Source organism: Gigantopelta aegis, chromosome 10 (genome assembly GCF_016097555.1).
Source record: "Gigantopelta aegis isolate Gae_Host chromosome 10, Gae_host_genome, whole genome shotgun sequence".
Taxonomy (NCBI): Eukaryota; Metazoa; Mollusca; class Gastropoda; order Neomphalida; family Peltospiridae; genus Gigantopelta; species Gigantopelta aegis.
In genome coordinates, this window is record NC_054708.1 from 26,719,809 (window position 1) to 26,746,828 (window position 27,020).

A 27,020-nucleotide genomic window follows, 5' to 3' on the forward strand; every position below is an offset into this window, starting at 1 on the left:
TAGTTGTTAACATTTTGGTTCGGACAGTAGTAGTACCGGTACGTAGAGGAACGACGTCATATAGCGTGACGTAGCCTGTTGTGTCGTAAAGTGTAGTGCTAAAGTTATGGATTTGAAAACAAAACCGGGTTGTTGGGTCTTCAATTAAATATCTGACAAAATGTGTACCTCGGCATCATCGTGTGTGTTAACAATAATTAGTATATTATTCTTGGTAAGTAAAATATTTGTCTACAAGTTTGCAAAAGTGTTAATATTGTGGATCTAACCGTTTGTTGTACCATCCGTTGACCTGTTTCGGTGGGGGACCTGTTTGGGTCGTTGTGTCATTTGTGCGCAACAGTATGTATATTTGAAGATTTCTGACTTTTGCATGGTGAAAGTAAACAAATGTCACTTACATTCACAGAAATGTTCGAAAAAAAACAACAACAACATGATGATAACTAGTTAAACGTGCCCATATACCACTAAGGTTTCGAACACGCCCATCACGAGTCCGACCTCCGATAAGATCGGTGGCCTGACTCGGGATGTGTGGGGGGGGGGGGGGGGGGGGGTAGTGTGTTGAAAATGGGCAGCATTTTGAAAATAGCAATTAGTAAAAAGTTAATAGAATAAATTTTTAAATAAAAAATAAAAATTACAAGCCAAAAATAAAAATAATTGACTGCTCGGCCGAATATTTATATAATTTGGAGCATTTTAGGACAGTCCAAAAATAAATAAGAGAAAGAAGAGAGGATCGGACTATTTAATAATATTTAGAAAAAAAAGAGAGTAATTTCGACATAAAATTTTGAACGAAGGTCTAAATGTTTAAAGTCCGATCTATATGTCCACGTGAGTGGCCTCGTTAAGGCCGTTAGGGTGTGAAGGTTGGCCTACGGCGAACCGATGAGCGGAGAACCGGCAAAGGCGGGGATGAAGTGCTTCCATCTCTGGTCGGCGAGGATGGTTATGACACTCCGGTAGTCGTTGCCGAAAAGGGCCTTGACGACCCTGTGGATGGTGTGGCTATCCATCTCTTTAACCAGGACCGCTTGTCGGGAGACTCCTTCTCGGCGCTGAGTTAGTACCAACCCCGTCTTGCCGGCTGTAGATTTGATGGTGTGTAGCTCGTAAACGCTTCCATTAGGCAGTTGTTTTAACTCTGGTTTCACTAGTCCGCCCATCAGTGATGCCAGATCCGAGGTGTCCCCCTGCACGAACTTCAGGAAGCCGGACCTGATTTTCCCGATCTGAACTTTCCAGACGGCTTCCGAGTCGGAGGGGGGCGGTGCAGGTGTTGGAGGAGGCCGGGCCTGGTTTTGGTCGCTCGGCTGAGCGACGGCCTTCCTCTTTCCAACGGCAGCTGATCGGGCTGGTCGCTTGACGACTGGCAGTACCGGGGATACCGGCCAGTTTTGTCTAGGCCACGTAGTGGTCGGCGATGGAGGGCCTTTACGGGGAGTCTCACACACCGCGGTGTTGAGTCTGTCCCTCTCGGTGGTCGACGGTTCTGGCGTAGCTGGTTTCATCGACTCAGGCTGGGCTGGGGGCGGCGTCGCAGAAGCGACCGCCGCTGGCTGTTGGTCCCCCCCCCCCCGTGCCGTTCCTGGCGCGCTTTTCCTCTTCCTCCATCTCCTCTTCTTCTGTACGATCGCGTCGCCGTACACCAGTTACGGAAGCCCGTGACCCGGTGTATGTCACGCGATACTCAAGTAGCTTCCTGTAACTCAGTAAGAGTCCCCCCAGGTGCGTGTGTGTGTGTGTGGGGGGGGGGGGGGGTTGTGTTAACTCGAGAGTACATGGCGAGATGTCTGTCCTCATCGCAAGTTAGCTTGGAAGTAACACAAAAAATGAGCAGAAAAAGCAAAATTGAACTTGACCCACCACTGACGTAGGAAGCGGGGTGGGTGGAGGTGGGCGTGGTGGCATGTGCCCCCTCCCACTTTTTAGCAGCAGCGATGTTGTTTATATATATATATATACACACACACACACACACACACACACACACACTTTTTGGCACCTTCCTACGCTTGTGCCCACTCATAAACATTTAGCAAATTGCTTAAAGCAACTAAAAACGTATTTTTCAGGTATTAATTGCTGTGTCATAAAATAAATCTTTGTTGGCTTATTTCTTTTCAACTTTTTATTTTCGTGCTTATATCCAATTAAAGTTCAAGCACGCTGTCCTGGGCACACATCTCAGTGGGTTAATTGTTAGTGGTTAGTGAGAGAGAAGAGGGTGTAGTGGTCTTACGCCTACCCATTGAATTGTTAAAAATCACTTTGGGTGGGAGCCGGTACCCATATAGTAGCCTGGAAAAGTTACTAGTCCCCAGGAAATTGCACTGGTCTCCCGTCCCCTCAGTAAGCTGTTCAAGAAATGCACATGCTGCTGCGAACCCTGTACCTACCAGCCTTATGTCTGATGACGGCTACATCGGTTATTGAAGTATTGGCAAAGATTAATGTATGTATCTTTTGCTGCAACTAAAGTTTACTTTTTATTTTCTTTACTAAGACAAACTTTAGTGTATTTGTACTTAGAATTTATGTAATTTGCAGAAAGTTCATGACTTTACACTGGCGTAGGATTCACATCTACCCCCCCCCCCCCCCCACACACACACAAACACACACTTTTTTTGACACAGTAGCAGCAGCGATGGTTTATATATATAGATATATATATATATATACTACTCAAAAGAATTTAAGGGTCAGACGATATTTTCGACATTATTTTCTGAATGTCAATTATATTAGCTAGACCATAATGTCACGCATGGTATTGTTCCATTTTGACGAAAGTGGGTCTAAGCAACCCATAAATGAATTAAAATCCACTGTCATTGACACTGTCGACTAGTTCTAATGGCGAAAACATGCTTACATTTGCACGTAAATTAGGGCGAAAGCGAAAGGTCTGCTAAGTGCCCATAACTTGCTTTTTCACAAAGCGCTTCATTTGCACGCTTTGCATGTTTGTTCCATGTTCCCAATGCTGAATTTCCGTATAATTGGAGCTTGCGTTCGTGTACGGTGCACACTCTAAATTCGACAATGGTATGGTACGACGTCAACTGACTATCGAAGATCGAGGAAGGGCTATTGCTTGGCTTCAGGATGCCAATACGCAAAGAAATGTTGTTCTGAGACTTGGTGTCAGTCAGAGTGTCGTTGGCCGACTGTGGCAATGGTACCAAGCAACGAATTCTGTTCGAAATCGACCCCGAAGCACTACAAATAGAGAGGACCGCTACATCACCAATATGGCTCTACGTCAACGCACAACCACTGCACGCCGATTACGTGACAATCTGCGGACTGCGACTGGAACTCGAGTGTCTGATCAAACCATACGCAATCGTCTGAGAGCCAATAATCTACGCTGCCGTCGCCAGGCTGTTGGACCACCAATCCTACCACGTCACAGAACGGCCAGACATCACTGGTGCACGCTTCATCTGCGGTGGCAACGTGTTCAGTGGGGTCGAGTGATGTTCACTGATGAGTCCAGGTTTAGTCTCCAGTTCAACGACGGTCGGGTTCGTGTCAACAGACGTCCTGGGGAGCGCTTCGCTGACGTTAACGTTAGACAACGTCACCGGTTCGGTGGTGGCAGCGTCATGGTGTGGGGCGGCATCTCTATCCACCACAGGACCCCCCTCTATGTGGTGGATGGCAATCTGAATAGAATCCGCTATCTGAATGAGATTATCCGGCCGTTGGTTCTCCCAGGCCTTCAGCAGATTGGCGGCGGGGCAGTTCTGCAGGATGACAATGCCAGACCCAACCGCGCCAGGGTGGTAACGGACTTTCTCAGACAACAAGGTATCGCCAGGATGGATTGGCCATCATATTCGCCTGACTTGGCCCCAAAAGAGCACGCCTGGGACGAATTAGGCAGGAGAGTTCGGGATAACAATGCCCCTCCGGCCAACCTTCATGATCTGGGTCAACTTCTTATGGCAGAGTGGCAGGCCATTCCCCAAGAGTTCTTCAGACGTCTGATCAACAGCATGAGGCAACGATGTGTCGAGTGTATTCGCGCCAGGGGTGGATTCACACACTATTAAACGAATGTTCTAATGTGTAAAATCCATGTTTGACAACCTTCAACTTTGACAGCATGTCATGTGACTTTCTTGTATACAGTGACGTTTATTTGTGGTTTTTTGTAAATATGGAACAATAAATTAAATTTTTGATGTAGTTTACATCATCAATGTAATACACTCTGAAACTTATTTGGTTATAAATTTTTGACCCTTAAATTCTTTTGAGTAGTATATATATATATACTGAACAAAATAAGAAACTTCCGCTAATTTTGCTTGAACATAACTTGATAAAAACAAACCGGGGGAATAATTGTTATATATGCGTTTAAAGAGTGTTCCATGATGCATCGTTTGGTGCAAAAATCATGGCTATAGGTTAACAGAAACTGGGAGAAATTTTGACCAAGTGTGGTAGGGGTTCAAAAACAAAAAACCCCACTTAATAACGGGTATGACCACCTCTTGAATTGACCACTGCAGTGCATCGCAGGCGCATAGAATTGACTAAAGTGCCTGTGGAATATTGTTCCATTCCTGAATGAGTGCTTGACGAAGTTCGTTGACGTTAGCGGGTGGGTTGGGACGACGCCTCAATCGTCTATCCAGACTATCCCAGACATGCTCGATGGGGTTGAGATCAGGACTTTTAGCGGGCCAGTCATCGATGAACTCAATGTTATTTGTCCTAAGAAAATTTACAGTGTCTCTAGCTGTATGAGAGGTGGCATTATCATGCTGAAAAATCGAGATGTTGGCGTTGTTATGGAACAGAGGAATGACGTGATGAGCGAGAATGTCATCGCGGTAACGTTGAGCATTTAAATTGCCATCAATGACGACTAGTGGTGAATGATAACCATGGGCAATGGCTGCCCAGACCATGACAGAACCCCCACCCCCGAAACTATCTCGTTCAAGAACACAACAGTCAGCATAGCGTTCATTTCTCCTACGGTAGACGCGTACCCTGCCATCACCACGTTGTAAAGAAAATCTGGATTCATCCGAAAAAAGAACGGTATTCCAGCGTCGCCGTATCCAACGAGTGTGTACATGTGTCCAATTAAGACGATTTAGACGATGACGTTGCGTTAAAACGCATCCGACGTAAGGACGACGTGCATGTAAACCGTTCTCCTGCAGACGATTACGAACAGTTTGCCCACTGATTCGGTTATTATGAAGCCCAAGTGTGTTAGCAGCAGTAGCAGTGGCAGTTTGGAATCGATTGCGCAAATGCGTGTTCATGATATAGCGGTCTTGACAACGCGTTGTAACACGCGGACGTCCACGACGTGGCAAGTCGTTGGTGCTTCCTGTCGTTCGAAATCTTACGCGAAGATTTCGTATCGCTCGACTAGAACTCCCAACATGCCTTGCAACGTCTTCTGTCGACATGCCAGCATCAAGCATGCCAATCGCCCGTTCGCGTAAATTATTGGGTATTCTTGGCATACTAAAAATGCTACAATGTAAAAAAGGTTTGTTTTTTTTACAAATTTTGAAGCGTTTTCGTTCATTGACAACAATGTCAGTAAGACAAGTAAAACAAATTGACCGAATACTACACAGGACATGTCGAACCATGCATGCACGTGCAAATTGAATTTCATGTTGTCGACGATTAACTGCAAAAATAATCGATAAAATTCATGAATCCTGATAATACAGCTCAAGGCTAATACTACCTATATAATTTCATTACACAATGAATTCTTTAACACAACAAATACTATATGTACAAATCGGAAGTTTCTTTTTTTGTTCAATATATATATATATACTCTGTCAAAAAAGAAATGCATAGGCGAATTTATTTATTGTTTATGATTGTATCACAGTAAAATTTGACATGAGTATGTGACAATGTTCTTGCTATGGACTGACGGCACCAAACAGTGTCGCACGAGGGTGCTGAAATCAGTACCGTGTGTGGCCACCAGCAGCAGCAATCACTGCGCGATATCTCCTTGGCATAGACTGAATGAGTCTCTGAATCCGGGCACATGGAATCCTAGCCCATTCTTCCTGCAGTGCATGTGACAGTTGCGGAATCGTCTGAGGTTCCGGGTCACGCTGGCATACACATCTGTCCAGTTTGTCCCATAGATGTTCAATGGGATTGAGATTTGGCAATCTTGATGGCCATGGCAGCACATTAATGTTCTCATTCTGTAGGAAATCCATTGTTACACATGCCGTATGCGGCCTGGAATTGTCCTGCTCAGGGCTCAAAGTTTGAAAAATGTTTTAGGAGCACTGTGCTCCTAACATTCTAATTTTAGGCGCACAGTTACATATTTTAGGAGCACTGGGGAATAAGTTTGGAGTACTGATGAATATTCATAGGGGCATCCATAAAGTACATAATTTTTACGTTCCTGGAAGGGGGATGGTGGTCATCATGTACAAAATGCAGACTGGGGCACTGGCGTAGGAAGCGGAGGGGGGGGGGGGGGGGGAGCATGTGCCCCTCACTTTTCAGATATTTTGCTTTGTTTGCTTTATAATGGTGTAAAGTGTGTAAATATAAGTGTGCCCCCCCCCCCCCCCCCCCCCACACACACACACTTTTTGGCATCTTCCTACGCCACCGAGGGAGGAGTGTTTCCGAGTGAGAGATTTTTGAAACTGGTAAAGAGAGCAATTTTTAGTAAAAATTAAACATATTATAATCCGTAATAAAGATGAAAAAACAACCTATTTGTAAACAAATTATGGAGGGACCAAAACATGTCCCCACCACCCCCACAGGCTCCCAACTCCGACTCCCCAGATTATCAATGAATACTATAGTAGTTAATTGTAAGCTATAGAATAATGTAATGATTATAGTTCTACCAGTACTTCTTAATAGCTAATTTATTCTTTGATATTAATGATATAAAACATCACAATTGAAACAATAGAGTAAATACAAGTTTATTAACAACAAAGCTTCCGCGATCATCAGAATGACGGTAACTGTAACAGTTCTCTCCTTCACCTTCTACGACGGTCACATGATGCCGAATTATAAATATTGGCCAATCATCAGTCGCCAATCGATGAAAAGTACACGTATCTGGGTCAGAACTTTCCAGACATTGACGTGATAATCAGATCGTATGTAGACATTACAATTCAGGTTTTGCGTTAAAATTAAAGTAAATGTAACAATGCCACGTGCATTGTGTTACACTTGCTTTTAAACTAAAGGTCTTTAAAATCGTGAACGTGTTTAAAAGTCGACTTGCAAATGGAGCCACGTAAAAAAAATACGGCCTATTTGTAAAAAACGTCTTGAACCGCGTTACCGTGATTTTGTAGTCGTTTGGCGTTATTTCGTTTCCAGTTATTATCAGACGAGAATCCTAATAAAACCGATTAAATCGGTATAGATCAATCTAATTAAAATTTGCTCCACTATTACATGTGGATCTAACACCAGCCAGTTGGAGCTCATGTCCACCAATCAAAACCTTGCAGAATCCTGCCAGTGATTTAAAACTAACAACACTGCGTAGTCCCCAATGCCCAGGTAACATTTCGTCTGTAAATAATAATTTAAATATTGACCAATCACACTTCGCTTTTTATAACGTTATTTGGGAGCATACAAATTATAAAAATATCGGGCGAGTCTATTTCAGTGGCCGCAGTACAGCGAACCATACCAATACGTACGGGGTGGGTTACCAGTCTTCAATTTTACATTAAAAATTATTTATTTATTTATAAAAAAAAAAAAATCAAAATCAGTCTTCAGTTTTACATTACAAATTATTTATTTTATAAAATAAAACATGTTTTAAGGCATTCGTAATTCACACGAAACATGTCGTATACCCTCAGGATAATTCGGAATGTTTTCAAATTATTTTTAAATCACTGGCAGGATTCTGCAAGTAAGGTTTTGATTGGTGGGCATGAGCTCCAACTAGCTGGTGTTAGATCCACATGTAATAGTGGAGTTAATTTTAATTAGATTGGGTATAGATAATTATAATTTTGTTCAAACCGAGTTGATAGCCTATTTAAGGTACATCTCAAATTTTAAACTTACTGCTGAAAAAATATGTTCAGCGAAAGCCGTTTCTTTTCAGCCTTAGCGCAGTAGGCCAAAGGGTGGTATTTTTCTCAGAATTGATGACGTCACCAGACCAAACATTATGTAATAGTTAGAGGACGAGTAACAACACTTTATCGGCGTATAAAGGTAGTGTCGCACGAGACAAGAGCGAGGCGTTAGCCGAGCGTTTTCTCGTGCGACACTATATTTATACGCCGACAAAGTATTGTTACTCGTCCTCTGTCTTAGACCAGAGCCAAAATCTTGACTGCACGTGCACCAATACCGCTTATAAAGTGAATGTCTGAAGTACTTTATCGGGATATAAATGTACTTCACGTGACCAAATATGAAGCTCCCATTGGACTAGAAATTCAGCTGTGCTCTAAGATTCTGTTGTGGATCACGTGCATATTAACAAAACGTTGGGTCATTTGGCTATAACTTAAGACTACGAATTTCATAGTATGCGTCAATGCAGTGGCCACTTTCCAACCAGCAAAACTAGTTATTTTGTTTGGTCGCACTCGTGCGACTTGGTAGTAATTTCATAGGCGCACATGGGGGGGGGGGGGGGGGGTGTCCCCGATGGGTTCGACCGACCCCCCCCCCCCCCCCCCCCCCCCCCCCGAAATCGCTTTTTTATAATTTAATATATCTGACATTATTATATTTACTCAACGTAGAAATATATGCCCAATATCTCTGCAATCTATTTTGGAACCCCCCTTTTCAAAATCCTATGTACGCCCATGAATTTTTGGTCGCACTTGTGAAAAATCCAGTCGCATATGCGACCAGTTGGTCGAGAACTTTGAGCGCTGCAGTGCTGAAAGAGGTCTCTGTCAATCCAAAATGGGAAGCATGTGACGGCGAAGAATTTCATCCCGGTAGCATATAGCCCGAGTACCCTGACTGTAAGAGAGCTAGACGGACATTTGGACATAAACACGCTCTCATTACAGCGTGTTTATGTCCAAATGTCCGTCTAGCTCTCTTACAGTCAGAGTACTCGGGCTAGGTAGCATACAGCTGTCAGTTTGCCTTGTACGAATACAAGTTCACTTCTGCCGGTGTATGAGATGGCTCCCCACACCATGACACTCTCTCCACCGAATCTGTCAACTTTGGCGACGTAATTGTTGGCAAAATGTTCATTGCGGCATCTGTAAACACGTTGTCGTCCATCACGTCACTGAAGAAGGAAATGTGACTTGTGACTGAACCATACTCACCGCCAGTTTCCCAAGTTCCACCCCTGCACATTCGTGCACCAGCGAACACATAAATTTCGATGTTGACGTCGCAGGACGGGACCAACATACGGTCTCCTAGCCCGTAAACCAGCTTCTCGAAGTCAATTCCGCATGGTTTGTGCAGACACCCTTCTCAAACCAGGTATGCGTCCAGCAGTGTTCATTGCTGTGGCAGTTCGGTGACGCAAGTGCAGAACTGTGATGTACCGATCTTGTGCTGCAGTTGTTATGCAAGGTCTTCCACTTCTGGGCCGATCTTCAGCTGATTGAAACTGCTGGTACCTGTCCCAGAAACGTGAAATGGTGCTCTGATGGACGTTCATGTGGCGTGTGACTGCTGACTGCGATTCACCTAACTGGAGGTGGCCTATTGCAATGTTTTGATTCGGCAGGATTAGTCTTGGCATCGTGTAACTCGTCTACGTCGAAATGAAATGAGGCTTCATTGCGAGCATTGCGAGCATCACTACCTCAATCTTTTCCCCCGAGTTTCACGTGCATTCGCCAAAATCAGACTTTTACGCCGATTTCCTGCAATTGTCACACAGCGTGCCACAACCTGCGTTAAATTTGTTTTAGGGTGCATTTGGGCATGCTGTCCCATTCCAGGAACATTAACAAACATGGTCATTCAGCAACATTGTACCAAAAAAACCTATATTTTGTAAAATCAAACACGTTTCTTCTTTCCCTATCACCTATGTGTTTCGTTTTTAACAGTGTGTGTGCCCCCACCCTCTCCCCCCCACCACCCCACTAGAGCACATTGATTTATTAATCATTGGTTATCAGTGGTCACTGAGACACAGAAAACCCCCAAGTGCTTCATGTGTTTTGTTAGAGGCAAAGACAGCAAGCACCTACGGTAACATGCATGTAAAAGTAAAGTCAAGTTTGTTTTATTTAACAACACCGCTAGAGCACATTGATTTTTTTATCTTATCATCGGCTATTGGACATCAAACATATGGTCATTCTGACACTGTTTTTTAGAGGAAATCTGCTGTTGCCACATAGGTTACTAATTTATGACAGGCAGCAAGGGATCTTTTATTTGCACTTCCCACAGGCAGGATAGCACAAACCATGGCCTTTGAACCAGTTATGGATCACTGGTTGGTGCAAGTGGTTTACACCTACCTTTTGAGCCTTGCAGAGCATTTACTCAGGGTTTGGAGTCAGTATCTGGATTAAAAATCCCATGCCTCAACTGGGATCCGAACCCAGTACCTACCAGCCTGTAGACCGATGGCCTAACCACGATGCCACCAAGGCCGGTACATGCATGTAATACACTTTTAAAGTGAGTTAATCATAGATCGAGATGTAGTACCACTACAATGACCTTTCCTTAGCCACTATTGTCCATTTGTTTTATAAAGGAACCAATCCATTGCAATGTACATGTAACTATTATGAATAAAGATATAATTTGTATAACAACATATTATTCAGTTTCAAACCCACACAAACTCAAATATTTATTTATTTTTGAAGAAAAAAAAGGTATATAAATAAAAAAAAGTTTCTTAACAAATTACCATCAAATTGTATAGATGAAATATCAATTTTAATTACAGGTGTGAAGACAAAATGCTAGAACAGCCAATGTATGCAGCTTTACTTGCATTGTTGCTGAAGTAATCAATAATGCAGTACATGGAGACTAAATGTAGAATTACACATATATACTTTATAATTTGGCTGTTCCATTGGTTGCCTTCATACCTGTATCCAAAAAGAATATCTATTTAAAATATGCAATTTGATGGTAATTTGTATAGAAACTTTTATTTACATTGAATTTTTGTTCAACAAATGTTATTTGATTTGGTATGGGTTTAAAATTAATAATATGTTTTTTTATATGAATTTTAACTTCATTCATTATAAAGTTCATCAGTATCCTTTTGATGCAAACATCCAGAGTTTCTGCCATACCCAAAAATGTTTGCAGATTTTATTTTTTTAAGTTAACTTTTTGACAAAACTAATGACTTTATCATTACTGTTTGATTTTCTTAACCTTAACCCTAACCTTAACCCTAAACTTTTTCTTTCTGGGGGAAGCCTCACATGATACCCTCTGTTGACTGGTTGCATTCAATTCCATAGCGCCATCCCCCCAAAAAAAAATTCTGGCAGAAACACTGACATCTACTACAACCAATAATCTTTGGTTTGGACCAACAACCCGAGGAGCTTTGACTTGAGTGTCTCAGTATAGAGGGTTTCTTCTTGTGGTAGTTATATTGGTCACCAACCTGTTGTTACAAATGTCGCCAGGGATGGAACACAGACTTAAATTTAAGGTATCAGCTCTGATATTTAAGAAGCATCATATATTTATTTAGACGATAGAAATAAGCAGAATTTGTCATTTGTCCACCGGACAAGTACAATGAGAAATCTACTTGTCAAGAAATTTACTCGTCCAGCAATATTTTCACTTGTCCAAATAAATATTTTGGTTTATTCAAGTACAAGGAGCGTATTTTTGATTGCTCCAAATTAAACTGCATTGAAAATTATTACTTGTCTACTGGTCAACCATTTAGGTACATTTTGCTTGTCCAAGCAGATTTTCACTTGTCAGGACAAATGGACAAGTGCTTATTTCGAACACTGATATAATGATGACACATGAATGCTTCACGTCACTTGAACTGTGCGCCACGGTTGTATCTAGCAGAGGCCGAAAGGCAAGATGCAGTTGTTCACCCAGCAGAAAGTAAGAAAATTGTCCTTGCGAGTTTAAAAGTGTCTTCTGTTTTAGCTACAGAAGATCCTGTATTAGTATGCCCTGGTTCTTCTGTTTTTTTACGGCGCCCCCTCCCCTCATCCCACCTTTAAGTATTTTAGGCAAGGTATGGTCCTGTGTGATTGTGAAAAAAACCTACAAATAAATGTGCATTGCTTTAAAATTAAATGGGTCTTTGGAATGGAGGGGTGCTAATTCTCTGAAAATTGCGAGAACAATAATTCTGTTTACGCGTCGTATCATGCAAATTAATTTTGCATAACCAGCTTTTCATTTGTGCATTGAATTAAGGTCATCATCTATGTGGACATAACGGGTTACACAAAATGAAAATGGGTTACATGAATTTATGGGCAAATTTTCAATTCTCAGGGGCATGGAAGCCACTTGCTAGAAGTAACATACAGACATTACAGAGACGAATCTAGGTGGGGGGGGGGGGGGGGAGCAGACCCCCCCCCCCTAAATTTTGCAACAATTATAATTTTATTATATATTAATTTTCATCCCCCTCCAAACCTCCCCCAAAGTTCCCTTGGCATTCCTAATGTCAATGGGTCCCCCCTAAATGGATTATCTGGATCCACCACTACATTATTTCAGTATATTTTGTAGATTTGTGGTTCGGCATTTATTGGTTTTGGAACATGGTTTCTGATAGACAAAGATCGTGTCGTCAACATGTTCCGTATTTCAGAAGATATCGAAGACGTTGACGTCCTGGAACAGCCCTCTTTTCTAGAAATCAGTATCATCATCATGCTAGCTTACGGACTGTGCCTGTATTTTGTATCCATTATCGGCATTGCAGCTGCATTTACCACCAGAGTCACAGCGTGTTTCTTCACGGTAAGATGCACACGTCTGATCAATATTGGGCACTGTGCTTATAAAAATTTAGAGTCTAGACTCAAAGCTTTAATAAAGTCTTAGACTCTTGCCCATATAGCAAGCATATAGTGGAGACTTTTCCAAAGTATTATTTAAGCCCTAAACAAAAATATGTTTTTAGGAACCCGACCCTATACCTATGAAACAGGGATAACCCTAACGTTTGTTCTTTCTTCTTCAATTTTTTTATCTCTCTCTGATGTTCGTCAGCTGAGCTTATTTAATACTAATTTGTCCGACCATCAAAATTTCCTTTGAGGTCTATCTTCTCCTACAGTTTTGATTTAATTGTTCTGAAACTTGGTACAATGATCCTCTGGGGCACTCTCCACAAATCAATAAAGACATATTTTTGAAAAAAATTATTTGAATTTTTATTAAATTGTTTTAAAATTTAAATTTAAAATGTAAAAGTCTTTCTTCTCCTAGAGTTGTGACCGGATTATAGTTCTGAAACTTAGGTGCTATGATTCTCTGGGGCAGTTTTCAAAAACTAATAGGGGCCTACAGAGATATTTTTGAAATGTTTATCAAATTTAAAAAATTGAAATAAGATTTAACATTCGGTTGTGTTTACAAATTAGTGTTGGGAATCCGTTGGAATTTCATCATCAATCACCGATTATAATCGGTTTGCATTATCCGATCAACTTTCGATTACACAATAGGTTAGAAGTATATTGAACATAAATATTGGTAAATTTTATATATTTCCACAATTTGACATACCGGTACATACATGTACACGTATTTCCCAATATTTTTCTTAAACTCGCTTCATACATGTCAATCTTATAGCCAGTTAACATGTATGTAAATATAATAAAAACATGTGATCCGTACTGTGCCAAAAATATGTTTTTATACGGTAGGGATAGTAATTTTGTTTATAAATACATACATGTTAAATGGTTATAAGATTGACATGTATGAAAATATTTTAAGCAAAATATTGTAAAAATATATTGAATTGTGGAAATATATGAAATTTACTAATATACACAATTTTATTTATGTATACTAATCTGTGTCAAGTGCCTGTGATGGCACATTACATTGTTTTTTATTTGCTTTTATTTTTGTTTTTTTCTTCCAGTATATTTCAGTGTTGTCAATAGCTGTGATTCTGCAGGTTGTTGCCATTGCCTTGGTAGCAGTATACAATACAATGGTTTGTTCTTCAGTTTCCTCCATCCTTCTGTCTGTCCATCAATCTGTCCCACATTTAGTTTTACAGACATTTGTTTTTGCTATGCCTCAAGATATTAAGCTGAAAGTTTGTGAATAGTTTTTTCATGTACTGTTACAGATCAAGTGTGATTTTCATGGTTGTTTACCTTTTTAACACAGTTGTGGCCCTTTAACTTAGGAGATTGAAAATGTGTTTTCTGGACTTTTTTCATAATACCTCAAGATACTGAGCTGAAATTGTGTGTATAGTTTTACCATGTACCATTACAGATCACGTTTAACTTTCACAGAGTTATGGCCCTTGAATGTAGGAGATATGAAAATTATACTTGATCTAGTTGGCCAATAGAAAATGCACTACTGCCACATGTAGGCTACTCCTACCGAAGGGGCAGGACATGTATTTGATGTCCAATGTACTTCTTGTGGACCACTGGATGGGATGGAATGTGATGGGGAGGAGATAGGGTACATCAAGGGAGGTTGATCCTGTAACCCAACACACCTGTCAAGTACTCGACCTCTGAGCTAAATGAATTCTGGCACACAGATCTAAGATACATGTACTTGCAGGGATTTATCCGGATGTTCTGTGGGTCTCAGCATAGGCCCCTTCCCTAAAGAAAGTGGCACTGAAAATGTTTCACAAACCCAGACATTCTCAATACATGTGCCGCGTATACAAGTATATATGTTTAATCATGTCTGTTAGATAATAAATTAATTTAACAGTGGTGTACTGCATCATTCAGTGGTCTGAAAACACATCCCAAGTATGATTTACTTGCATTCATTTTTCCAGTCCCATGAGACATACATGTGTATATGACCTGGCAAAATATCCTGAATAATTCCCTGACTTGATTGTGAGTAGTATATAGCTCTGAGGTTAACTGCACAATTTACAGTCCACAGTAGACTGTCAATAAAGATTTCCCAGTCCGTGTTCTGCTGAGATGTTATAATTTCTGTATAAATGTGACATGCAGTTGCAATTTTCTCATTAAGCTTTTTATGTTGTTTCACCATTAGTTTGAGAAAAATGCGGAGAAATTCTGGACTGCGACTCTGAAAAGTGTATACATCGGGCCATATGACAGGCAAGAAACAGCATCGAAAGTCTGGGATTCAACTCAAGCATGGGTATTTAGTTTGCAGATAATCATAATAGTTCAGGGTCATAACTAGTCCGGCGGGTGTGGGCAATCCAAACAGTAAGATCACCTTAATTCACTAAAGGTGATCGTAGCACTAGGATAGCTTCGTGGAACGAGGCCCAGGCCAGTTATATTATTCCATGGCTCAAAATAGGAAGTAAAATATGGCTTGCTGTTGTTTTGTTTTTTTAATAGCGGGACAAAAGAAATATGATCTGCTAGGGGGAAAAATGGTCTGCCGAAGATAAGTAGATGAGTGGAGGGTTTAGAACGGTGTGTTGAAAATTAGAACCATTTAGATGTGTTTTGGAGCATTATAAAAGTAAAATATAATCGAATCACGAGCTAAATGAAAAATGACTGGCAATTTTTTAGTAATTTTAATAGGTGAATTTCTATTTCATGGGGTGGGACGTAGCCCAGTGGTACAGCGTCCGCTTGATGCGCGGTCGGTCTAGGATCGATCCCCGTCGGTGGACCTATTGGGCTATTTCTCGTTCCAGCCAGTGCTCCACAACTGGGGTAACAAAGGCTGTGGTATGTATTATCCTGTCTGTGGGATGGTGTATATAAAAGATCCCTTGCTGTTAATCAAAAAGAGTAGCCCATGAAGTGACGACAGCCGGTTTCCTCTCTCAATATCTGTGTGGTCCTTAACCATATGTCTGATGCCATATAACCATAAATAAAATGTGTTGGGTGTTTTGTGAAATAAAACATTTCCTTCCTTCCTTCTATTTTATCTGCTTGGTTTAAAAAATGGACATCTTTTCACTTAAAGTTTCAAAGGTTGTTATTTCGAGCCCTGTGTGACCATTACACTTCTGTTACAAAAAAGTCTTCTTTTTTTTGTTTTAACAACACCACTAGAGCGTATTGATTTATTAATCATCGGCTACTGGATGTAAAACATCTGGTAATTTTGACATATAGTCTTAGAGAGGAAACCCACTACATTATTTTTCCCACTAGCAGCAAAGGATGTTTTATATGCACCATCACACAGACAGGATACCACATACCACTGCCTTTGATATACCAGTCATTGTGCACTGGCTGGAACTGGGCTACGTCCCACCCATTCTATTACAAATGCTACACATCTGTCAGTCATATGGTTTCAACCAGTGATGGGAAAGAGGAATTATAGATTTTTTATGGATACTATACTAGTCCCCTGAGCCACTGGAAATATTTCTACCTCTGACATGCACTTTTATTAATGTATCTTTATGAAAGACACGGACTGCAATTGTTAGATGGAGTAAAATAGATAATACTATAAAACCTATTTGTTTCTCATTTGGTTCTTTTTTTACCATTAGATTAATCATAGCTTGCAACTTTACATTTTAATTATCAATGTTGGCAAATCCAATGTGTTTCTGTTGGTATGGTGCATGTTGTTTGTAAAGCTATTTTAATTATCAATGTTGGCAAATCCAATGTGTTTCTGTTGGTAGTATCAATGTTGGCAAATCCAATGTGTTTCTGTTGGTATGGTGCATGTTGTTTCAAAAGCTATTTTAATTATCAATGTTGGCAAATCCAATGTGTTTCTGTTGGTATGGTGCATGTTGTTTCAAAAGCTATTTTAATTATCAATGTTGGCAAATCCAATGTGTTTCTATTGGTATGGTGCATGTTGTTTCTAAAGCTATTTTAATTATCAATGTTGGCAAATCCAATGTGTTTCTGTTGGTATGGTGCATGTTGTTTTCAAAAGCTATTTTAATTATCAATGTTGGCAAATCCAATGTGTTTCTGTTGGTATGGTGCATGTTGTTTCTAAAGCTATTTTAATTATCAATGTTGGCAAATCCAATGTGTTTCTGTTGGTATGGTGCATGTTGTTTCTAAAGCTATTTTAATTATCAATGTTGGCAAATCCAATGTGTTTCTGTTGGTATGGTGCATGTTGTTTCAAAAGCTATTGTAATTATCAATGTTGGCAAATCCAATGTGTTTCTGTTGGTATGGTGCATGTTGTTTCTAAAGCTATTTTAATTATCAATGTTGGCAAATCCAATGTGTTTCTGTTGGTATGGTGCATGTTTTTTGTAAAGCTATTTTAATTATCAATGTTGGCAAATCCAATGTGTTTCTGTTGGTATGGTGCATGTTGTTTGAAAAGCTATTTTAATTATCAATGTTGGCAAATCCAATGTGTTTCTGTTGGTATGGTACATGTTGTTTGTAAAGCTATTTTAATTAAAGGCGCAGGCCCTAGTTTTAACACATTACAAATGGACACTAAGTTTGGTTAAGTTACAAACCTGTAACACTTTTGGATAACGTTACAAGAGAGTGAAACAAGAGTCTATGAAGTTGAAACGGTGAAATACCGTTAAAAGTAGACTAAAACTCGACTCCATAACTGTTACTTCTCAGACGCACGTGCATTTAAAAAAAAAAAAAAAAAAGGAGCATTTTGTGGCATTAGAAACACAAGGATGACAAGAAAAACTTCGGTTTGTACGGAAATGGATAAGCTAAACAATAAAATATATAAGTAAAGTTTGATTTCAGTGATCATAAACGTCTCTAATAGTGAAAAATATGTCTTAGTGTTTAAAAACTAGGGAATGTCCCTTTAAACAAAACATAAAGGAACATACCTCTTCAACTTGGGTCAGTACTTCTTTTCTCACCATTTTTTTGGTTCTAGATTGGTTGTTGTGGGGTCCATGGACAAAAGGACTTCAAACATCACAATGGATGGGACAGGAGCTGGGTAGACCCAAAGACCAGTAGGAAAACCACTGCAAACCTTCCCGTCACCTGCTGCAGGATGAAGTCCAGTGCACCGGACATTACAGCACTAATCACACCACAGGCGTTTGCAGATCATCTGGTCCGTTCAGATTGCCCCGTGTCAAAATTGAAAAGCAGCCGAGAGGTATGTATTAGGTATTTACGTTTTGCAGGGATGTTCAACAATGACACACGGCCAAATTCTAGGAGGGGGTTGCAAGAGGGGTAGTCCATCTTCCTCCCAAATGTTTGTTTTTTTAATGTACATTTAAAATTTTTAAAATATCCTTCTTGACTAGCTGCAGAATTACTGTACCTCGATTATCTTTAAAAAAAAAAAATTATCCTGCAAGCACTATTTCTAATGGTTGATTATGATGACCAATTAAAGCAAAGTCGTGAACGTATACCAGGGCACGTATTTTTGAAGCTATCTTAGTGCTTAGTAAAAAAAAAAACCCATTGTAAGCTATGAAGGAAGGAAATGTTTTATTTAACAACACACTCAACACATTTTATTAACAATAATATGGCGTCAGAACGTAAGCTATGATGTCACTATGGTGTGTGCTGTATTGACGTCATAGACTATGATGGTTTTACGATTTTGTAGCGCTACGGTAGCTTCGGAAATCTCTAGACAGGTCTCCACCTTAAGAAATTGTTATTGGCAAAGTGGCACACTGACAGCAATTTAAAGCCTGGCTACAACAATTTTTTAAACATTAAATTTTTATTAGCAGGTTATGGCTTGTGTCATGTACACATGACCTCACATCCACGGGTAATAAAAAAACTGAAGTGTTTTTGGTTTTTTCTTTCATTGTTTGGTGAATTACAGAATAAAGAGAAATACCAATTAATGACATAGGATATCATCAGCTTTATCCTGTTCAGGCTGAATGTGGAATTCCGCTCGGAAAGCCTCACTGAATACCTGGTTTTTACCTTCGCAGGATAAAGCCAAAATCCTATATCATTAAGTAGTTATTCTCTGTTTAACATCTGCCACTTCTCCGCACAAGTTATTTAAGGTTAGGTACAGCCTTCTTACATTATGTAGTCAAGAATTAATGTATGAAGAGGTAATTATTTTTCATTAATGTACACTTCCATGTGCATTCTCCAACTTAATCCATTATTCATTGATAAATTAACTTTCATTTAAGAAATGGTTAAAATGGCAAAGAATATTTACAAAAGGATAGGGTCCTTTCGGACCTGAGGGTGGGATGTAGCCCAGTGGTAAAGCGCTCACTCGATGCTCAGTCAGTCTGGGATCGATTCCCATCAGTGGGCCCATTGGGCTATTTCTCATTCCAGCCAGTGCCCCACGACTGGCATATCAAAGGACGTGGTATGTACTACACTGTCTGTAGGATAGTGCATATAAAAGATCCCTTGCAACTAATCGAAAAGAGTAGCTTGTAAAGTGGCGACAGCAGGTTTCCTCTCTCAATATCTGTGTGATCCTTAACCATATGTCTGACGCCATATAACCGTAAATAAAAATGTGTTGAGTGTTAACTAAAACATTTCCTTCCTTTTGGACCTAACCTGAACAATTTGGTCAGAAAATCCTCAGCAGTGGCTGGCTGACATTAAACATGCTGAACGTGTAATCTTTGACTTCTGATTTAGTTTTCAACAAGTTTCTCTGTGTTCCACCAGAATATGGTACTACCACTAGTATCAGGTTTATAAGGCTTGAATTACATGTTTATTTGATGAGCTAACTCAGTAGCTAACAATTTTTCTTATGTTAATATATCAATTAACAACAATTTAAAATAACTGTATAACATGGCCGTTAGATAAGATTCATATTACGGGGTATGTTGAATAACAAAAATACAGTAACAAACTGAGCAAACCTTTTCTCAATAATACCACCTTTTGGATTTAACACATTCATTTACCCAATATGAACATGAATAATGTTGCTACGTACCATTTCAGTCCTACTTTTGTTCTACTTTTCCCTTCTATTTCCCTACTTTTGTCCTACTTTTTCTGTATTTCCATTCCTACTTTTGTCCTACTTTTTCATACGGGTGTGCTGGACAGCCTGACCCTCTGTCCTGGACAAACAGCCCATATAGCCGAGGTGTGTGCCCAAGACAGCATGCTTGAATCTCAATTGAAACTAAGTATAAATGAAATGAAATGCAGTTTCACAGGTGTCGATTCTTGAAAAATAATCTACACCTAGAACTATATAGTGTGATGTCACTGGTATGGACCGGCCTAGGGTGGCGTCGTGGTTAGGCCATCGGTCTACAGGCTGGTAGGTACTGGGTTCGGATCCCAGTCGAGGCATGGGATTTTTAATCCAGATACCGACTCCAAACCCTGAGTGAGTGCTCCGCAAGGCTCAATGGGTAGGTGTAATTCACTTGCACCGACCAGTGATCCATAACTGGTTCAACAAAGGCCATGGTTTATGCTATCCTGCCTGTAGGAAGCGCAAATAGATCCCTTGCTGCTAAAAGATCCCTTGCTGCTAAACGGAAAGAGTAGCTCATGTAGTGGCGACATCGGGTTTCCTCTCAAAATCTGTGTGGTCCTTAACCATATGTCTGACGCCATATAACCGTAAATAAAATGTGTTGAGTGCGTCGTTAAATAAAACATTTCTTTTTTTTCTTTCACTGGTATGGATTAAGACCCCTTTGAGAGGTTTCCTGGGATACATTACATAACATTGGGGGTGTGGGGTGTGGGAGTGTTATTAAACATCTAATTTTTATTCTCAAAGTATGGTACCGTAAATGCATCCAGTCATGGCCACTTTCATTTTTATCTCTGTAGTATTTATTTTACCCAGTAATGTTGGCCAAATTGTTTATGCAAAACATTTAAAAAGCCATCCATTTATTAGACCTAGCAGTTTGAAGTAGACATTCAGCTAGTAAAACCTACCAAGAATAGTAGGTCATTTTTTTTTAAAGTTATATTTTAATTCTGTAATGCTGAGAATTACTTCTCAAAGGTTCTGATTTCTCACTGCATCCCCCCCCCCCCCCCCCCCCCCCACCACCACCACTGCCACCAGCACCCCATCATGTACTGTCCTTTTCTTAGCAGGACATACATGTTTTTGTTTGGGTCAACTATTTAAAAAATATAAAGGGTATTATCACTGATTTACATAACCTTATTTCTCTAAATATTGCATTATAAATAAAAATTACATTCATTTGTGATACTTATATTATAACCTTATATATAACCTCACTATATAGTATCATCCAAAATTTAATTAAACCGTGATGGATGGAAATCGATGTCAAACCTCTCAGCAATTTTTATTTTTGAATCTTGGAATCTCCATCTCATCAAGGCCAGATATATAGTTTCTCAGTACAGGAATTTGGTAAACCATTTTGACACTGTGATTATTTGGGGAATGCTCATCACATGACTTAAAACTATATTACATATCACACATCTGTGCTAAAAATCATCGTTATTTTTTTTGTTGGTAATTTATGGTCTGTTGCGATAATTAAATTATCTTTTTACAAAATATCAATAATAAATTGGATGTCGTAGTTATGTAGATGATCAAATAAAAAAAGTACAAATCAAATGTATATATTTTCAAGTTATACTTTGTTGGATTATTAAATAGGTCAGTGGTCTGTGACAGTATGCAGGGTGTCCACTTTACGGTCGCCCGATCGCCCATGTTGAGTCAAAATAGTGTCGGGCAAGTCCAAATTTTATCACATATTGTATTATGTATCAAAATGCAAATAACTAATGTTTGTAAGAGATCGGAAAGTTATTTTTTATTTATTATTTTCAACTGGTTTCCTTTTAATAACCGTGCAACCAAACCCATATAGGACATAATAGTGACCACTTCCCCAGTATATCAAACAGTCTAAAACCATTCGGAATCCCTCAGCCGGTTTTGATTATGTATTCGGAAAACCTCGGCCACGTAAATGTATTCGAAGGTTCATTCGGAACACCTCAGCTATGTCCATCTTTACTTTCCATTTAGTTACAAACGGAACAACTCGTCACATTCCATTACGCTGTTTCGCAAAAAGATTATGTTTACGAGCCTGAGGTTTTCCAAAGTTACATTGTGTTGGAACGTTTTCGTCTCTTACAGAATATACCAAGTCTACTATACCAAACACCCAATCGTCACTGCCAATGATGTCAACAACAGCTATCATTGTCTGTGCACATGCAAGTGTTAAATAGGAATGCTGGCCAACTCGCCCTAAAGCCAACTCGCCCGAGTGTTTGGACAACTCGCCCCAAACTTTACTGTCTGTAAATAATTGTGACAAAATTAAAACTCGGCGTCTACAACTTTGGTGTCATTTTATTTATTAATATTACTGCAGTGAAACTCCGCTATTACCACCGCTTATTAAATGGTTTTATATTGGGGAGATCTTAATATCGGATAAATACTAATCTATTACAATGAATTGTCAAGCCTAATTTAACGACGTTTGTGAGTTTGTCCCTTATTTCCTTTAAGGAATGATCAGACAAGGCTTTTGGACTCCGACTTGTGTACATATTCAACAATATTTAATGCACATTAGCTTAAAATGTTGGTATATTAATGTTTTAGTGATTTCCCTAGAAATTAGGCAAGGCATGGTAGACCAAACACTTTTGGGGCATTTTCACCATTTTCGGTGACCCTTGTTTTTCATTAAAAATACAAAACAAATTAATTAAAATAAACATTAATGTAATTTATGTGCTTGTTTTAATAAATGAATGGCAAAAGATATAAAAGGCATATTTTATTAATTAATAGTACCTTTTTGGGTGTTTTATAAAGGCAACTTTAGAATTAATTACTGAAAAAGGCTTGTTTAATCTCAGGGCAGCATGGCACTGATTGAGGCAAGATGGTGCTAGACTATTGAGGCATGGTGCTGCACCATGCTAAAACAAGCTAGGGAAAACACTATTTTAAAGTGGTAAAGATATGAGTTGACCAACTTGGGGGAGTTGGTTTTGGGGCGAGTTGACCTGCTCCCGTTACGGGGGTGAGATGTAGCCCATTGAAAAAGCGCTCGCTTGATGCACAGTCGGTTTAGGATCAATCCCCATCAGTGGGCTATTTCTCTCTCCAGCCAGTGCACCACGACTGGTACATCAAAGGCTGTGGTATGTGCTATCCTGTCTATAGGATAGTGCATATAAAAGATCCCTTGCTGCTAATCAAAACTTTAGAGTAACCCATGAAGTGGCGACAGCGAGTTTCCTCCCTCAGTATCTGTGTGGTCCTTTACCATATGTACGACGCCATATAATCGCATTCTTGTGATTAGAGCTGGGCAGTATTCAGTATATACTGTTCGGTATCGGTATCGTGTCAGTACCGATTTATCACACCGAGCAAATCTTAAAATACCGAACATTTTGGTATTGACAAATAAGTATTCCCGCCATTAAGTAAAACACTAAAATACATCTGACGACACTACATTACCCACAAAATCGCTGATAAGAAGAGCGGGTTGGCATTACCTGTTAGAAGGAAGGAAATATTTTATTTAACGATGCACTCAACACATTTTATTTACAGTTATATGGTGTCGGTACCTGTTAGAATACCTACCTATCCTAAACAAAAAAATGGGTTGGATATAAACAAGGATAAGGCTCTAACTTGGGCATTCATTTAGAGGTAGGTCTACATAAAATACTGCTTGATATGGGTATAGTTATCAGTACTATGTCAATACCAAATACCATTCCGATACCGATACCGAACTTGAAATTTCAATACTGCCCAGCTCTACTTGTGATGATTAACATAAGCACGTGTGGTACAGTCATAGTCTTTATTTTCATTTCAGGGCTGCTTTAAGAAACTAAGCGTACTGTTTGGCAAGTTCTTCAAAGTGTTTATCGGATTTGCTGTTGTAAATATGTTGTGTGTGGTTAGTGTCACATATTGAAATCGTCATAGTAATTCATATCATAAATGAGTGCTCGCTTGAGGTGCTTACATCGCAGGATCGAACCACTCAGTGGATCCATTCAGCTGCTTGGGGTTTTTTTTCTCGTTCCAGCCAGTGCACCACAACTGGACAAAGGCCGTGGTATGTGTTTTCTTGTCTGTGGGAAAGTGCATATAAAAGATCTGTTGCTGCATTAGAACAAATGTAGCAGGTTTCCTCTGATGACTGCGAGTCAGAATTACCAAATGTTTGACATCCAATAGTCGATGATTAATTAATCAATGTGCTCCAGTGGTGTCGTTAAACAAAACAAACTTTAACTTTTAACTTTTCTTATCATAAAGGACAGTTGTAAAAATTGTCCTATCTTTGTGGATGGGAGATGGTGCCAAAATACACACACACACATGCACACGCATGCACACACACATACCCCACACCACACACGTACACAGACACATGCATACAAACACATGCACACACACACATACAGACACAGACACACATACAGACACACACACACATACACACACGCATGCACACTGAAATTTACACTTTATTATTTACTCATCTCTATACATGTTTGCACATGCAGTGTGTTTTTGGTTGTCAGAACAGCTATAGAAGATTAATTAACACAGGGTCTTGACGTGGCCATTTGGTGGACGTCAGAATTTTCATGATACGTGTACTGGATTTCTACCTTTAAAAAAACACGTCTTATTGAATTGTCATGATGTATGTTAAGGCATTTCTATATCCCAAGTTTTAACAAGCAGATTATTACACAAAGTTTGACATCGTCGAAGTGTCCTTTCAATATGTTAAAGACTCGCACACAAAAAAAAATCATTAATGAAAAGCAGTCCCTAATTCAGAAAACCTCAATTGATCATGGACATAACTATTTAAGCAATTTCAAAATGTTGGGTTGTGAAGTACCAGACCAAATTGTAGGTGATTATACAATCTCAGAAATACAATTCCACATTAATTGCTGGATGTGAAAATTTACTATTTCAGACCAGGAACAAAGTTTTTAATAGAAATACATGGTGACCGTACAATGTATTAACAGGACCACAGGTCATAGGATTTCAAATTTCATGGGAAACACTTTTTTGGTTCCGTGCTTTGTGATCGTCGGAAACCGTTTTCAAAAAACAATTATATATATATATATATATATACATGTATTATTTTCGTTGAATAGTCGTACTTGATATAATAATCATGGGAAATAAAATTTCAGTTCCGTGATTTTAGTTACCAACACGGTACCGGAAACGATCATTTCCATGAAATCGGAGGTGAAATCTCTTCTAAGACGGCAAACTTAAGAAAAAAAAGATTTTTCAAACATATTAAAAAGTTCTGCAGATACATGTGTAGGTGGGTGCTGGGTGGTCACAGTCTAGACCCCACTCCTACATACACACACAATCTAAATTAAAATTAGCTCCACTGGTTAATTAATATTACATTCAGTCAGATAGTGGGAAGTGCACTCGGTTCATAGAACTGTGAATGTAATATTTTATATGTATTTCATATTCTTGGGGATCATACATGTACTCCAATCCACTCCCTATAGGTAAATATGTATGTACCATGCATTGGCATGCATGTGTATGCATTTCTAGCCAAAACCCTCCGGAATTTTATACAAAATTAAGTACCTGATGTTTTATAAGATAAATATGGAAGAAGTGGGTACAGCTCTTGACTAAACACCTTAGTTTAATGATCCACTAATAGCCAATTACAGCTAAATGTTTTTTGTTTCCTTTTTTAGATTATTGCATTTGTGGCTGCTTTCATTATCATGGTGAGAAAGAGGAAACTTGTAGGTTTCATGTAAAGTTTAAATTTTCCAGTTTGGCAACCCCAACATATAACATGCACTCAGTATTTAGGCCTAACTAATCATTGTTTAATTGATGTTTGGCTTTTTACTTTTTAGACACAATTTTCCCACGGCCGCCTAGTTATTAACAGACAGTAACATATTTATTTATTTATTAAAACACTTTTTCAACCAGTTTCACAATGATATTGTACTTGGCTTTTAATGTCTTTGACTTCTAGTCCTGTCAATTCTTTTAACGTATTGTAATCCATCTGCAAAGGTTTGCAAAGTGCATTTTTAAAGGCATATTGTCACAGACCACTGACCTATTTAATGGTCTAACAAAGTATTACCTCAACAAAAATAATTTGATTTGTCCCTAAATGTACTTTATTCAATCATCTTCATAACCACCATACTCCATTTATTAATGACATTTTGTAAAAATAATTGAATTATCGCAATGGTTCATAATTCAAAAACTAAAATTGTCGAGAGGGATGACATGGATTTCACTCCATCATGGTTCAGTTAAGGTGATGCGATAGCACGATTTGAGTTTTCAACAATTAATGTAATTTATATTTATTATCCATTTTTAGAGAAATAAGGTCCTTAAATCCGTGACCAGGTACACATAGGTTGGAGTTGCAAAAACTAAAATTTAAATTTTATTACAAACTTGGATCTAATGGAGGTTGTTTCATGCCACGGATTGCTAAATGGTGGATGCAACACTGATGTGGATGACCATTCATATTTGCTAGTGCGAAGTTTGCATAGGGCAGTGGCCCCAGTATTCAACCAGTACCCACTTTCAGCAAGTGTATTTATTTAATTTCCATACTGGTTTAAACTGAGCAGTATGTGAACAAACATATGTATATTTTCACTGGCTATAGTGATAATATGAACATCGGCCATTTTTATAGCATGCTATTACACTACCCAACATTCCATGAACATTGTAATACTTTAATCCATTGGAAATCCTTGAAAATGTCTTTAATGTTTTTATTTGTCATCAAACAGAGCTGGCAATGCAATGTGACCTCAGTCATTATAATTTCGATCATGTGACCATGTGGTACAATAATGACA

General features: G+C 39.2%; 1 protein-coding gene across 3 annotated transcripts; it reads left to right on the forward strand.

Moving 5' to 3' along the window:
- Nucleotides 1–26,338, forward strand: LOC121384680 (tetraspanin-18-like). 3 transcript variants are annotated; one of them, XM_041515167.1, is made up of 7 exons: nucleotides 1–214; nucleotides 12,742–12,975; nucleotides 14,114–14,188; nucleotides 15,241–15,351; nucleotides 18,034–18,264; nucleotides 23,966–24,049; nucleotides 25,866–26,338. In XM_041515167.1, the coding sequence occupies exons 1-7, from the start codon at nucleotides 161–163 to the stop codon at nucleotides 25,929–25,931; spliced, it is 855 nt and encodes a 284-aa protein (XP_041371101.1). In that variant the 5' UTR covers nucleotides 1–160; the 3' UTR covers nucleotides 25,932–26,338. The 3 variants fall into 3 exon arrangements, with proteins under 3 accessions (XP_041371101.1, XP_041371103.1, XP_041371102.1); XM_041515169.1 differs by having other exon boundaries at nucleotides 12,824–12,975; XM_041515168.1 differs by lacking the exons at nucleotides 23,966–24,049; nucleotides 25,866–26,338 and adding an exon at nucleotides 22,246–22,451 and having other exon boundaries at nucleotides 4–214.
- Nucleotides 26,339–27,020: the final 682 nt, after the last annotated feature.

Coding starts and splice junctions, on each gene's coding strand:
- LOC121384680 (XM_041515167.1), top strand. CDS start 161: ATGTGTACCTCGGCATCATCGTGTGTGTTAACAATAATTAGTATATTA. Junction 14,189..15,240: donor TAGCAGTATACAATACAATG/GTTTGTTCTTCA, acceptor TTTCACCATTAG/TTTGAGAAAAATGCGGAGAA. Junction 24,050..25,865: donor TTGTAAATATGTTGTGTGTG/GTTAGTGTCACA, acceptor TTCCTTTTTTAG/ATTATTGCATTTGTGGCTGC.